At 34.9% G+C, this 15,225-nt stretch overlaps 1 protein-coding gene across 1 annotated transcript; it reads left to right on the top strand.

The window, feature by feature from the left end:
* Positions 1 to 13,585: 13,585 nt before the first annotated feature.
* LOC113349046 lies at positions 13,586 to 14,210 on the top strand. Its single transcript, XM_026592967.1, has 2 exons — positions 13,586 to 13,684; positions 13,789 to 14,210. Exons 1-2 carry the CDS (start codon positions 13,649 to 13,651, stop codon positions 14,116 to 14,118), a joined length of 366 nt encoding a protein of 121 aa, XP_026448752.1. The 5' UTR covers positions 13,586 to 13,648; the 3' UTR covers positions 14,119 to 14,210.
* Positions 14,211 to 15,225: the final 1,015 nt, after the last annotated feature.

Genomic DNA, 15,225 nt, shown 5'->3' with positions numbered 1-15,225 from the left:
ATATCGCCCGGTTCGCAGAGCCCCCGGTATGAAAGATAGTAGATTATTGAGATATCAGTATTGAAAAAGCGGGGTCTAACAATCACACCCAATATTTCGTTCGGCAATCTTAATAGACAAACTTCAATATACTTTCAAGAGAATCAACTAGACAGTCAGACTCGATCTATATAAAAGTATATCAAAAAGTTATATCTCAATTTCTCAATTCAATCTGCAATCAAACAAATAGGAATTCGCGAGCCCGATTGAATAAGAGAAATAACTTGGACCGTATCACAAACCAATATCCAAGTGTCAACCAATTCAATCTACAACCAAAAATTCAGATTCAAGAATTAATTGAACTTAATGCACAACCTATGATATTTCTATTATACAACAAAATATAATACGGAAAACAAATAACACAGACACCGGAAATTTTGTTAACGAGGAAAACACAAATGCAGAAAAAACCCCTGGACCTAGTCCAGCTTTGAACACCACACTGTATTAAGCCGCTACAGACACTAGCCTACTACCAATGAACTTCGGACTGGAATATAGTTGAGCCCTAATCAATATCACACTGATCAAGGTACAGTTGCGCTCCTTACGTCTCTGAACCCCAGCAGGATTCTACGTACTTGATTCCCTTAGCTGATCTCACCCACAACCAAGAGTTGCTACGTCCAAAAATCGAAGGCTTTAATAAACAAATCTATATCACATGGAAAAGTTTATTGGAATAGATAAATCTGTCTCCCACAGAAATACCTATGAGTTTTGTTCCGTCTTTTGATAAATCAAGGTGCACATGAACCAATTGATAAACCAGACTTATATTTCCGAAGAACAACCTAGTATTGTCAATCACCTCACAATAATTTTAATCATATGGAAGCGAAACAAGATATTGTGGAATCACAAACGATGAAACGAAGATGTTTGTGACTACTTTTAATCTTACTTATCGGAGATAAATCTCAAGCAAATCTTAGCAAAGATAATACTCAATCACGATAGTAGAAGTAAGATCAGAACACGCAACTACAGAGAAAATAGTTGGGCATGGCTTCACAATCCCAATGAAGTCTTCAAGTCGTTAACCTACAAGGTTTCGTGAAAAACCTAAGGTTAAAGGAGAATCGACTCTAGTCGCAACTACTATCACACATAAGGTGTGGGGATTAGGTTTCCCAGTTGCTAGAGTTCTCCCTTATATAGCTTTCAAATCAGGATTTGCAATATAAGTTACCTTGGTAACAAAGCATTCAATATTCACCGTTAGATGAAACCTGATTAATTTCAAGCTAATATCTTTCAACCGTTAGATCGAACTTAGCTTGTTATACACAAATAAAATGTACCTTGATTTAGGTTTGAGTAACCGTACCTAAACGTGTACACTGGGTTGTCTCAACAGTAGTTAATCGAAGTTAGCTATATGAACACTCTCATATCAACCTTATTCATCTTAACCACAACTAGTTCAAATGATTCAAATGAAACTAGTTATAGAGTTGTTCAATTGTTATATTCTCATAGAAGTATATAAGAACACAATTGAAGCAAAATCGGTTTGATTCACTCGAATCAATTAATGAACATTATAGCCACGGATTGCATAAAATGCATTCCTTAATATATAAATGTATTAGTTCATGAACAAACCGATTTTAGAATTTTAACCACTCAAGTATGCAAACGGGTACGCATAAACGGGTACGCATACTTAAAGTAGCCGAACTGAGTTTGGGTTTGCCAGTATGCAAACGGGTACGCATACTTCCAAACACAACAAAAATTCTCGGATCCAAACCCTTCGCCACTACACTTACGGGCATGTGTACTTAGGCTCCCGAAATTTCACAACTAACAGGTACACATACTATAGTTGCGGTCATGGATTACATATATGCCAGAACGCATACTATGTTCATAATACAATGATGGTAAGTGTTCTAAACTCTAGTTCAATCATTCAAACATTCTTAGAGGATGACAATAGCTGTTTTCACGAACTAGTAGCATCAAAGCAATTTTCAAGTTATTGAAATAATCATTACGAAACATTCCAAGTCTACACCAAATGATTGTATCATACAAACCATGTAATTCGTTACTCGGCGATTTTCACATGATCATCTTTTGACTTTCGTCAAGAATATAAGATGAACTCGGTTGAAGCGAAAGCTTACCAACATATATTTCGAGAAATATATAAGCGAGTTAAACTCAGCTCGAAATCTCAAATGTGCATAATTGAATACTATATAGTAATACGACTTTTGTCTCAATATAGGAGATAGAGTAGAAATAGACTTTCCAAGTGATAGATGAGTTTTAGTCTCCACATACCTCTTGATGATGAAGTACCACAAGCTCTCCTTAGTAGTTCTTTGTCTTCAAATGACGAACGTCGTGAAGTCTAATGCTCAACTACACAATCTATCCTAGTCCGAGATATACTATAAGTAGACTAGAAATCAAGACTTATAGTTTTGATCACTAACATTGACAAACAATCTTGAGATAGAAACGCTTGCGAGTTTGACCGAGAAGTATTCTAACAATCTCCCCCTTTGTCAATTTTAGTGACAAAACTACCAATACATATGGATTACAAAATAAATAAACTTTGTAGCTTCTTATCCAAATGCTTGATCTCCTTGGTTCTTCAACATTACTCAAAATCTTCGTCACTTCCAAGTACTTCAATGATTCTAAATGTGTTCAACTCAACATCATTGCTAGTTGTTGAAGAACCATAGCTATAACAATGAGAAAGCAGTTGCTCTCAATCATTGTTATACAGTGTCATAGTATTATTACACAACATCAAAGTCTGATTATATCACAACTTTGACAACAATACTATGATCATATGTATCATTCCCCCTTAGTCAATACTTCATATAACAATGAAAATCATTCCCCCTTACATAATGATCCGTAAACTATATGTATTTGTAGTGTGAACTACACATTAATTCTCTCCCTTTTTGTTAATATAAATTGGCAAATGTACAAAAAACTAGTGGGATCCTCATGAAATTATCATAGAGATACTTCATGACCAAAATAGAACAACATATCAAATTGTTTCAATGATTTGACATAGTCGAAACTTAGTGTATTCATAAAGGAGTTTATAAAGATACAAGAAAACTCCTACAATATTCCACAGCCGCACTCCCCACAAAGATTTGTCAATTAAGCACAAGTTCAATTAAGAACTCTCCCCTATAACAACAAGAGCGACCTTACTTTTGCAAGAAAAGAAGGATTTCTTTGGACATTAACAAATTACTTCATGATCAAAAGAGAACAACATATCAACTTGTTTTGATGATTCTACATAGTCGAAACTTAGTCTATTCATCAAGGAGTTTATAAAGATACAAGAAAACTCCTACAATATTCCACAGCCGCACTCCCCACAAAGATTTGGAAATTAAGCACAAGTTCAATTAAGAATTCTCCCCCATATAATGTCATTCCCGAGAGAACAACAAGATTGACCTTACTTTTGCAAGAAAGTAAGGATTTCTTTGGACATTAACAAATTACATGAAACATGAATTTGTATCCAAAATCTCAATTGAATTAACCACAAGGAAAATGATTAATTCAATTGTACATGCACAACATAAGAGAACTTACGGAGCAATACAATACATACACAAAGATGTGGATCAGGGAAAGATCAATACTGCGGAATAATCAAAGATTCATTCTATTTTTCATCACTATTTGCACAATGACATATAATAGATGTAATCTTTGTAAACAAAAGGTCATCCTATCTTCCATCAATATTTTCATAATGACATAATATGCTTAACTTTTGTAGTCAAAAGTTCATTCTATCTTTTATAAATATTTTCATACCGACATATAATAGAGTTAACTTTTGAGCAAATATGGGACAGTCAAGGTTTATGGACGTAAACAACATACCCAATAACAATTTGCAATATATAAAACCATAAAGATTAATATTGCAAAAATCATCTTCCAAATAACTTAGAATTAAATAAATAAATCTAAAAACATTGTAAGATGAAAACGTTGGCAATAATTATGTGTACTCACAATAATGGTTATTCCAAACCCTAGTTATCCTTCTTAAAAACACAAGAATAAATTCTCATAAGAAGTTTCCTAGACAAAAATCAAAAGAAACTCTAAAAAAACGATCACACGCTAAAATCAGCTTTCATGAACGGAAGCTTCATGGGTTTCACGACCTTCAGGCTTGTGACAGATGGTATCGACTGCATCTTCGCTCTCGATACAGTTCTTGAGACGATCCTTAACATGTGTCTTCATGAGAGAAAGGTCAGAGTTAAACTTTTCCAACTCAGTTCTTAACGTATCAAGGTTTTTTAAGGTATCAACAAGAAACAGTTTTGCATCGTTAGACTGACCAATAAAATCTTGAAAAACTTCAGCAGAAATCTCTTCATCATCCTCAAAGTCTGGAAGATTTTCAAGAGATTGAGTAGAGGTGTCATTGACTTCCACAAGAGATATTTTCTCCTCTTCTTCGGAACCAAAACCCTTATCAAGAAAACCTTTTCCAAAGTTACAAGATCCCGAAGGAGATTCCATTCTTGATAAGAAAAATAACCTGGATTACACGTACTCTTCAAAAGTTGTTATTTAAATGGTTTCTCAGGAAAACATATTTTAGGGTTTCCAAAGTTGGTTCGTGATATGTACCATGGGTGCCCGTACGAACGAAAACTTGGCCCATAGGAGAAAAGAACCAAATCAACGAAGGATGCAATCCATGGAGGATGTTTGCAAACCAGTATTTTGTCGAGTGAAACCTTTCGCAAGTCTTAGATCGATCAAATTTTACATTCCCACAAGAGAAAAATTTAGAGCATAAATTTTTGACACAATGAAATTTCAAAAAGATTTTTTTTTGTCATAATACAAATACTTATGCAAACATGTTTGTGAATGATAATCCGGCTAGGAACGATAAGAAAATAGCTAGATAATCAGAATACACTTTGCCATCAAGTATACCTGATTATATCTCACTCAACCAGGAATTTTTGTGAATGAGATTTCAACCTTGTGATTAATTAGCACAAGTATGAGCCTTGAGCTCATTAAATGAAATTTGTTTTTGGTTAAACCTATTTCTCCTAATCTTTGGAGGAAAACCCTTTTGATGGGAAAAGTTATCATAAAATTTACTATCATCAAAATACGACGCATAATATGTATTCTTACCTGAAGAATTTTGACCAGAGGGAATTGACAGCCTGTTAATGATTTCTTTATACCCTTCAATTATTAGACTTAGGTTGTCCTTCATATCTCCAATGAAACTAGTTATAGATTTGTTCAATTGCTATATTCTCATAGAGGTATATAAGACCGCAATTGAAGCAAAATAGATTTGGTTCACTCGAATCAATTCATGAACATTATAGCCACGGTTTGCATAGAATGCATTCCTTAATATATGAATGTATTAGTTTATGAACAAACCGATTTTAGAACTTAAACCACTCAAGTATGCAAACGGGTACGTATACTTCCAAACACGGCAGGAATTTCCGGATCCAAACCCTTCGCCGGTACGCGTACGGGTATGCGTACTTAGGCTCCCGAAATTTCACGACTAACATGTATGCATACTATAGTTCCGGTCATGGATCACATATATGCAAGAACACATACTATGTTCATAATCCAATGAGGGTTAGGTGTTCTAAACTGTATTTCAATCATTAAAACATTCTTAGAGGATGACAATAGTTGTTTTCACGAACTATTAACATCAAAGTAATTTTAAAGTTATTGAAATAATCATTACAAAACATTCCAAGTCTACACCAAATGATTGTATCACACAAACCGTATAAGATGTTACTCGGCGATTTTCACATGATCAGCTTTTGACTTTCGTCAAGAATATAAGATGAACTTGGTTGAAGCGAAAGCTTACCAACACATATTTCGATAAATATGTAAGCGAGTTAAACTCAACTCGAAATTTCAAATGTGCATAATCAAATACTATATAGTAATACCATTTTTGTCTCAATATAGGAGATAAAGTAGAAGTAGACTTTCCAAGTGATAGATAGTCTCCACATTCCTCTTGTTGATGAAGTTCCACAAGCTATCCTTAGTAGTTTTTCATCTTCAAATGATGAACGCCGTGAAGTATAATGCTCAACTACACAATATATCCTAGTCCGAGACATTGCTATAAGTAGGCTAGAAATCAAGACTTATAGTTTTGATCACCAACATTGACAAACAAGCATGAGATAACAAGGCTTGCGAGTTTGACCGATAAGTGCTCTAACAAGTATAGGGTACACCAGACTTAGAAATTCATTTGTAGATGGGTTTAGGATGATAATATTGTTGAATTTCATGTGGAACCACCTTTCTCCAAGTTGAAGCATCGGATCTTGTCTTTGCATTCACAAAGTCATCTCTCTTTCTATTATCGGGTCTTTTATGAGATGACTTCGTCGAGCGAGAGATAAAATTTGAACTATCATTATAATTCTTTTTCCTAAACTTTGTACAATAACGACCTGAGTTCTTTAGGGTAGAAAACTGGCCAACTCATTTGATACAAAAGAAATTGCATCTTGCATCTTACGAACTCTACATCCCCTTTGCATCTCCTTTATTACCACAATAATAACAATGCTTAGTAACATAAGAGAAGTGATTTTTAATGTTATCTTTTTTTGGTCCACTTGCGTTGGAGATTGATGAGTTTTATTCTTCCCGTCTTTTAAAGGCATTGTCTTCTTGATGTTAGCAGTGGAGCTTTCATCAAAAGTTATAATGAAGAGTTTGGCTGAACTCGATTTGTAGGCTTGGAAATCTTAGCTTCTTTACAGATGATAAGAGCATGAGTGGAAGCCTTTGGTTGAGAAGAATTTATAGCTTTATCAAATTTTACATCTTTATTAATATTTGAAGCATTTATTGCCTCATAGCCCAATCCTCGTGTATCACGGTGATTTGTACTTGCTTTTAACATTGAGATTAAATTGTTTGAGCTATCATTGATTTTTTATCTAATTCAAATTTTCTTCTTTTAATGTCTTTATTTTATCAAAATCACCGACTTGATCAGCCTTAAGGTGTTTTTCCCGAGAGAGATATACACCTTCCTCTTCAAAACTCACTTGTTGAGAGATAATCCTTGTTTCAGAGCAAGTTTCTTTTTCAACGAGAAGAGATATGTATGAAGATTTTCACATTCAAGATTCTTTGAATTTAAATCTTCTTTACAATCCTTAAAAAGATAATTAACGATGCGATGATCACTATCATGACCATGAAAAACCTTTCTCAATTATTTGTTTTCTCGACAAAGAGAGGTTATGAGAACAATCAAATCAGACGTTTTCAGTTTTTTCTCTGTCAAAGGATCCAAAGATATTCTTATCCACATCACGATCAATATCAGAGTATTCTTCATCGGAAATTTGATCCAATTGTTTATCTAGGCGAGTTTCCCAGTTATCAATAATTTCCACATCACTAACAAGATCAACCTGTCTAGTAGATTCACACGAGATGAGTTCATGAAGATTTTCAGACATTGGATTAGATGAGATACATTTATCATGTTTTAATTCAAAACTTCCAAAATCATGTGTTACGTCAATTGAATCATTCCCAGGTTCTTCAATAACCATTTTAGATTTAAGTTTTATAAGTTGAATCGCACCAAACACATACTGTTAGATCTTTTCGTGTTAGCTTGCTCTGATACCAATTGAAATGACGAGGGTACCGAGTACACCACAATATTTTCGATATCAACATATAAGTCCGATATCTTGCGCGATCTAATATAGACAAAGACTGTCAAAAAGATAACAACCAAAAGGTATACACTTGGTATATGGTTATTAGTTCTAAACCGAACACAACTAAGGGTGCACAGGAACCGAGCCGAAAAACCAGACCGTCCCGGAACCGGTGGAACCGTACATGTTTTTGTACCGAACCGAGGGAGGGGGTACAGGTACGGTCCAAAAACTGAGAACCGGCCTCTAGGGGGTACAGGTAGACGGTCATATTCATGTACCGTACCGTCCCGTCGCGTTTGTACCGACTAATAATGACCATTTGTTTTAGGGATTTAATCTTCTACACTTCTCTGCTTCCATCTGGAGTTCTTCTACACCTTCATAAACTCGTCTTCGCAGTCACAGCCGATAGCAGTAATCAATATTGGCAGCAACCCAGCTCTTTGTACGTCTGTTTTTCTGGCATTCGTTTGCTGCCCATTACTTCTTCCTCCACCGGCAGCCACAGCAAGAACGAATTACTCCCACAGCACTCTGTTCTTATCTCATCACCACTGAATTACTTCCCTTGTTCCATCTCGATCAAACAACACCATACTAGTTTGATACCACATCTCCAGTTTCTCTCTATCTTCTTAAGAGTCTTGCAGTGCAACAACTGCAGGACTATTCTGGCCTAGTAGTTAATCTCTGTCCGTCTAAATCTGGTCATAAACATCAACTCCTTGAATCTCATCACCCTTCGACGTCCATAGCACCCGAGCCTCTGTAGTTCTTCTTCATATTGTTGAGTTCATGAAAGCTTGGGTGTTTGCCATGCACGAGTAAGAATTGAATCACGTTCACACAAGCTGCCTTTGTAAACCGGATAAAGAAATGAGATTTTCCTTTCTGTTTGGTAAAGAAAGCAACTTGGATGCTCCCCATATAGATGTAGTTATAATGAAGCCACGTCTCACTTCTTTCCCTTAACGGCTTAGTGGACTCGCATGCTGGGAATGATAAAGAAATTGCTTCTTGCATTTGGTGATTTGCTTGCTTCCAAACTGACTGGAAAAGTACCGACTGGTATCGGAACCGTGTCTGGCACCGTACTTATCTCGAATGGTACCGGGACTGAGGACAGATGTACAAGTACCGGTCCAAAATCTAAAAACTGAGATTAGGGAGGTACAGGTACTCGGTCTCGGCAAGAACCGAGCCTAACCGTACCATGTTCACTCTTAAACACAACTATAAGGATCAACCCCGTGTAAATACAATAGAACTTCGATAAATTAATCCTCGATAAATTAATTATTTCGCTAAAATAATAAAATTCTTTGGTCCAATTAGACTTGGTTAAGCTAAATTTTAACTCGATAAATTAATAGTTTGGATTTGCTAAAATAATAAATTTTTTTGGTCTCAATGTTATTAATTTATCTAAATTTTATTGTACAAGGAGGATATATCAATTATAAGTAAATCGCGAAGAGAAAAAGACATAAGCTGCAAAGATATCTAATTTTTATAAATATAGTAGGAAAGTATTATGGTATAATAATCGATAAAGGACAAACCGAGTTATAAAGCGGCTTAGATCAAATGTTTTCCCTCTGCTTGTAAATCACCGACACGCCGGTATTGATGTCGTGTCTGCGTCAGATGCGCGTGGGACACCGACACGACACATCTGTAAAAAAATACTCTATTTTATTAGTTGGGTAATCTATTGTGTCACGGAATTAGTATAATAGTTAATTTTTCTTCATGTGGGCTAACCTAACGGCATAAAATTAAGTTTTTTTCGTGTATTTGCGTGATTAATGTATTTGATATACCATAGCAATATAATTTTAGTATATAAAAATTATTTAATTAAGTGAAAAATACTATAACCCCCTACTATATGGGTTGAATATAGAGAAGCCCCACAAAATGGATCCTTCTCTATCAACTCCATTATTTCACATTTTGATATTTCTAGGCCCATAACTTTAGAATTCAGGGCCTGTAAATAAAAAATTTACTTCATAATACTAAAACAACCCTTTAGTATATATAGTTATAAAACTAGGCGTAGATTTCATTTTTGGTTTCTTTTTCTTTTTCAATTTCTCTCTCTAATTTTCTTTAGCGCTCTCTCTCGGATGAAGAACCAGTCCGAGAAACAATTCCTAATCGAAATTCTCAATGAAAAAATGATTTCGAAACTTAGATCTAAGATTTTGCAAACAAATATCCTGATTATCCAAACAAAAATTCTACATCAACATCACTTTCTCTCTCTGGTTTTTGCTTCGAAGAGTATTAAGGTTTTCAGTTTCAGATCGTCAACGTCGTAGTTTAACGGAGAAGAAGAAAACGAGTTTAGCTTCATCGATTTTAGATGACGATGCTTATGGATCTCCGTTGATGATTTCGATTGAATAGCTCAATGAACTAATCGATTGAAATAAATATATTTGATCTACGTCGATTAAATATGGATTTTTCAGTTGATTCGAAGATATCTCAGGAATTGATTTAATCAATTTTTGTTCAATGGATTTACAAATCTGAATGATTTGGTTCAAATTTATTTAACAACTGATCATCAATCTACGAATTCTCAATTGATTCTACTTTGTTGTTTCAAAGCTACTCCATGTTAGGTTTTCTGATTTGAAGTTGCTGTTGTTTCTTTTGATTTCTGAGATCAAGAAGAATCATCACTGTTTCGGAAGAATAGCAACAGAATCAAGGTACGATTTGTTTTTTAGTTGTTGTTGTTGTTAGTAATTATTCTCGTTTCGATTTTAGTTTCATTCTCGATTTCAATTTTGATTTAGTTTTATCACAATCTAATTTCCTATGGGAACCAATCTTGATCTGTTTTTGATAATTTAATTTTTGTTTTGTTCATTTTGATTAGGTGATTTTCAGTTGGGTTGAAGAATAATTTAGGAGTATGTGGATTCAATTTTATAAATCAGGTATGTATAGCTGGATTTAGGAGTATGTGTTTTCATATGAACTCAATTTGTATTTAAGATCTGTCAAAGTGGTTTAATTAGTATTTGATTGAGAGTAATATTTATTTTTGTTTCAATTGATGTTTGTAGGTAGGAGGACTAGCAGTACCTAATCACATGACATGTTATTCTGGTCTCGGTGGTGCACTTAGTTTTATTATGTACAGTTTTTCCTAACCCTTCAACTGTCTATGAGCTAATAGTAGTGGAGAATACAAATTTTTTATCTCCTATGTTTAGTTAATACTGGACGTGGACTTGTAATGCTTTCAATTTGATATAAATATATGTGAAAATCATCATTGCTTTAGTTGCTAGAAGAAACTACTTCGTGCATCGTTGATTTGTGTATAATATGTTTATATATGTGATTCATATTCCTAAGAACTGCTGAACTTTAGCAACTGTTGAACAATGCTTGTCAGACGCGGGCTTAGAAATGTTATTTAAGCAATTGTGAAAAGATGTGTAATGTTATTTAAGAAATGTTTTTGTTTCATTGAAAGATTTAGGAGAGAGGTATGAAATAAAGAAGAAAGTGATATGAAGACACCGATTGGTAAGTTTGATGGAGCAACTGCACAAACAACATAATACGTTGATCTATGATCATGGAGTGGGTATGTAACTTCTAGATGTGTAACTTCTAGTTACACAAGTTAAATAGATGTGTAATTTTTAGTTACACATGCTAATTAGATGTGTAACTTCTAGTTACACAACCTGAATAGGTGTGTAATTTGTAGTTACACAACCTGAATAGGTGTGTAATTTGTAGTTATACATGCTAATTAGATGTGTAACTTTTACTTACACATACTGATTTTGATGTAGTTTTTTAGAGCAGTTTTATCTTGATTTCGTTATCTTGATTTCAAATTTGTTAACTTTTGCTTGTTGACCAAAATCTGAACTTACTTTTTATTCTTGAATGATTATTTCAGCTTGTATTTCTAGCTCAGCTACTTCATTCCCCTCTTACAATAGTGATGGTGGTGGATCTTACTTGATCTGTTAAGGTATTGAACCTTAATTCTTTTTATCAGTTCTTCACTGCTTGTTATTTCATAATTGCAGACCTTTTTTATACAAATAATCAATTTTTGATTGGTGAAAATATGGGATTTTACTTGTATAGTTATCTTTTTTCTGCTCATGCTTTTCCTTCTTTCATATAATGATGTTGCCATGTTTCTTAGATTGTTGAATCAAATCTTGGATTTTACTTACTATACAGAATGAGCACTGTTATAACAATTATGGTCAAACATTTTACTATATAGAAGGGTATACATGTTTGTGCATCGACACGGCGACTGACATGGTAAACACAGGTTCAATAAAGTTAGGGTTAGGTTCATGTTATGAACATTCTTATGTTTTGTGATTTCTCCTGTTAGCTAGTTCGATCTAACTAGGCTGCAAAAATGTCAAAATTCGGAAATCGTGTAACTGCTAGTTACACATGCCAATTGGATGTGTAACTGCGAGTTACACATGCCAATTGAATGTGTAACTGCTGGTTACATGTGGTAATTATATGTGTAAAACTTAAGATTTGTATATCTTATGTCATGCATTCATATTTTTTTATGTTCTGGTCTGATACTGGAATACCAGTCAGTCTTTCCATGCATAAATATTGATTTATCCGTCTTCTTACAGGTTACCCTCTCTGAGCAGATGAGTTAGGAGGTATGATTGCGTAAGACTTGAGATGACAGAGAAGAATATGATGATCAATTGGTGTTTTGGATTGGTGTGTCAATCTGCAGGTGTTGATTATTAATATTACCCTCAATTACACTAGATAGATGCATGTGTAACTCTCAATTACACTAGATAGATGCATATGTAACTCTCAATTACACTAGACAGATGCATGTGTAAATTCTAGTTACACATGCTAAAAAATTGTTGTAAATGAATATTAAAGTAATACATGTATTTTTTTATGTACTCTTTTTTATGTCTATTTTTTGCATATATATACAAGTGTAACTTTGCATTACACATGCCATAAGGATGTGTAACTTCTGGATACACATGTCATATGCATATGTAACTTATGTTTACACATTCGCACTATACTTTAATAATTTCGGGCCTAGATTTAATAATTTTGAGCCTAGATTTAAATTTTATTTAATTATGGGTTTGGCAATATTCATAAGGGTATCAAGGTCTTTTAATAATTCGGGACCTAGATTTAAACTTCTTTTAATTAAGGGCCTCATATTATGGGTTATCCATGGGTGGGGCCTGAACCTAATTTTCCCTTTAATTAATATATATATGTATCTGCATCCTGATGATTTTGAGTTTTGCCGATCCCTGTGTCTGTGTCGTGTCCTGTGTCCCCGTGTCAGTGCTTCCTAGTGCTCAGCCGATTGAAAATAAATAGAAAACAAGGATAAAATCCTATGTTAAAAATAGTGGGCCAGCATTTAGTGTTCCATTACTTCTATAAATTGCACCCATCTCTCGTTTTGCACACGTTAGGTTAAGTTTTATGGGCTAAATTGAAGGTGCTTGATTAGCATTTAAAAGAAAATGTGGACTAAAAGTTAACACTAGTTCTTTCCTACCAGTTGCTAGCATGTGAACTAGCAGCTAGATAGTTTCGCTGAATGATTCAGCGCAAAAAAAAAGAACACTTTTTCACTGAATGGTTCATTGCTGGGCTGACGTGGACGGTTAGATTAGCACTCCTAAGACTTAGAAGGTAGTCCTAGCTGACGTGGACTGCTAGATCAGCACACCATAAGACTTGGCCTTGGAGAAACCCTAGTTTTTCTGATCGAATTCAACGAGTTATGCTTGAAGAAATCATATCTTGTCCAAGGGAGATAGATGACGAGTGTGAGAGCTGCGATGAGATTCCCGGAGGTATATATGCTATGTTCCTGTTTAATTTTCGATATATTTTTGTTGTGGTTTGTCTATTAGAAACTTGGGGATCATGCTATGTCGGAAATTTTTGCTTAATACAGGTTGAGGAAATCATCAAATTCCGGTTGCCCTTTGAAACTGAGGAAGAGTACCAGGAGCGATTAAAAGTAGCAGAAGCCGATCGGTTACGGAAAGAGCTGGAGTTCCTTCAGATGGAAAAGGTGGCGAAGGAGAAGAGGAGGGAACGGACGAAGAAGATAGCCGAGGCTCAGATGACCAAGAATTATGAAAACGTGATGAAGGAGATCGACTCAACTTACAAGGAGGATGAGCCGATGCTGGCTCAAAAGAAGTACAGGAAGCTGCCACGAATGGGGTTTTTTGGTGAGTGTGAGAGGATCCAGCCCACGAAGATCAAAAGGATATCTTAGTTATTTATCTAGAACCTAATCCTCCATAGTTGTAATGTTAATCTATTTTGTTTCTTTCTTTGCCTTTTGTAATTTGCTGTGTATTAAGTGCATCTCGAGCTGTCCAGAGTGGTCTCCTTGGTCCTTTTCCGGGTTACAGCCTTTGATTGATTACAGTGGCTTTGGTTTTCTATTGAATATATTTAGTTGGGTGTTTTCTCGATATGTTGCTTTCGTGAATTCTTAGTTTCTCCCACCTAATTAAGAACATGTCAGTGAGAAAATAACCTCACAATGACTGCAGCACATGATTAGTCTTCATTGTTTTAGACTCAAGTGCTTTCACATCACTCACAAATTCTTTATGTTCCTCAGCTGTGACTTCTTTATGTTCTTCAGCTGTGACTGAGCTTCTCTTGAACCTAAAATTGAAGACGAATAAGAATCAGTTCCCACAATCCAACTTTTTGTCCTTTTTTCCGATCCAGCGAAGATAAGAATTTCAATTGTTGCGCGATAAGAAAACTGAATATGAAAGACCTAAAGGGTTGTCAAAGAAAAGCAAATAAAACTTAACCTTGATCATAAAAATTAACTCCTTCTGTATGCTCACCCCACTAGTGCAATACCAGCAGAAATATGCTCCTGTTTTAAATCAGTTTTCTCCGTGCAAATATCATCATCTTCTTCTTCTTCTCCGTGCAAATATCATACTCGAGCAAAACCACAGTATCTACTCGCATTATCTCAAATCCTAAAAATGCTATTATCACAAGATCTTCTGACTTACATTAAGAAAGCTGCGACTGTTACCCATGTTTGGCGGAGGAATTTGTGTTGGATACTAAATTAGTATCCATTTTCAGTATTTAGATTTCTTTGAAGAACAGGGTACAATAAAATTTGGATGTGCTCAACTGTTAATCCTGTCTGCAAAATTTCCTCTATGTAATCCTCTCGAGTAATTAAAGGTTGAGGGGCTGCCATGGACCTGAGGACAGCAACAACTTCTCCAGATGGTTACTAATGTTTCTTCTACTGGCGGCAAGATCAGAAGATAAAAACTCTTCCGAGCAATTTTCTGTTGAAGTAGCCTGTAAACAGAAAGACATTATTGTAAGAAACTGC

The sequence above is a fragment of the Papaver somniferum genome, chromosome 2 (genome assembly GCF_003573695.1).
Source record: "Papaver somniferum cultivar HN1 chromosome 2, ASM357369v1, whole genome shotgun sequence".
NCBI classification, from domain to species: domain Eukaryota; kingdom Viridiplantae; phylum Streptophyta; class Magnoliopsida; order Ranunculales; family Papaveraceae; genus Papaver; species Papaver somniferum.
The sequence above is the reverse complement of the archived record's forward strand: the minus strand, read 5'-3'. Positions and strand labels throughout refer to the sequence as shown.

Coding starts and splice junctions, on each gene's coding strand:
- LOC113349046 (XM_026592967.1), top strand. CDS start 13,649: ATGACGAGTGTGAGAGCTGCGATGAGATTCCCGGAG. Junction 13,685..13,788: donor CTGCGATGAGATTCCCGGAG/GTATATATGCTA, acceptor TGCTTAATACAG/GTTGAGGAAATCATCAAATT.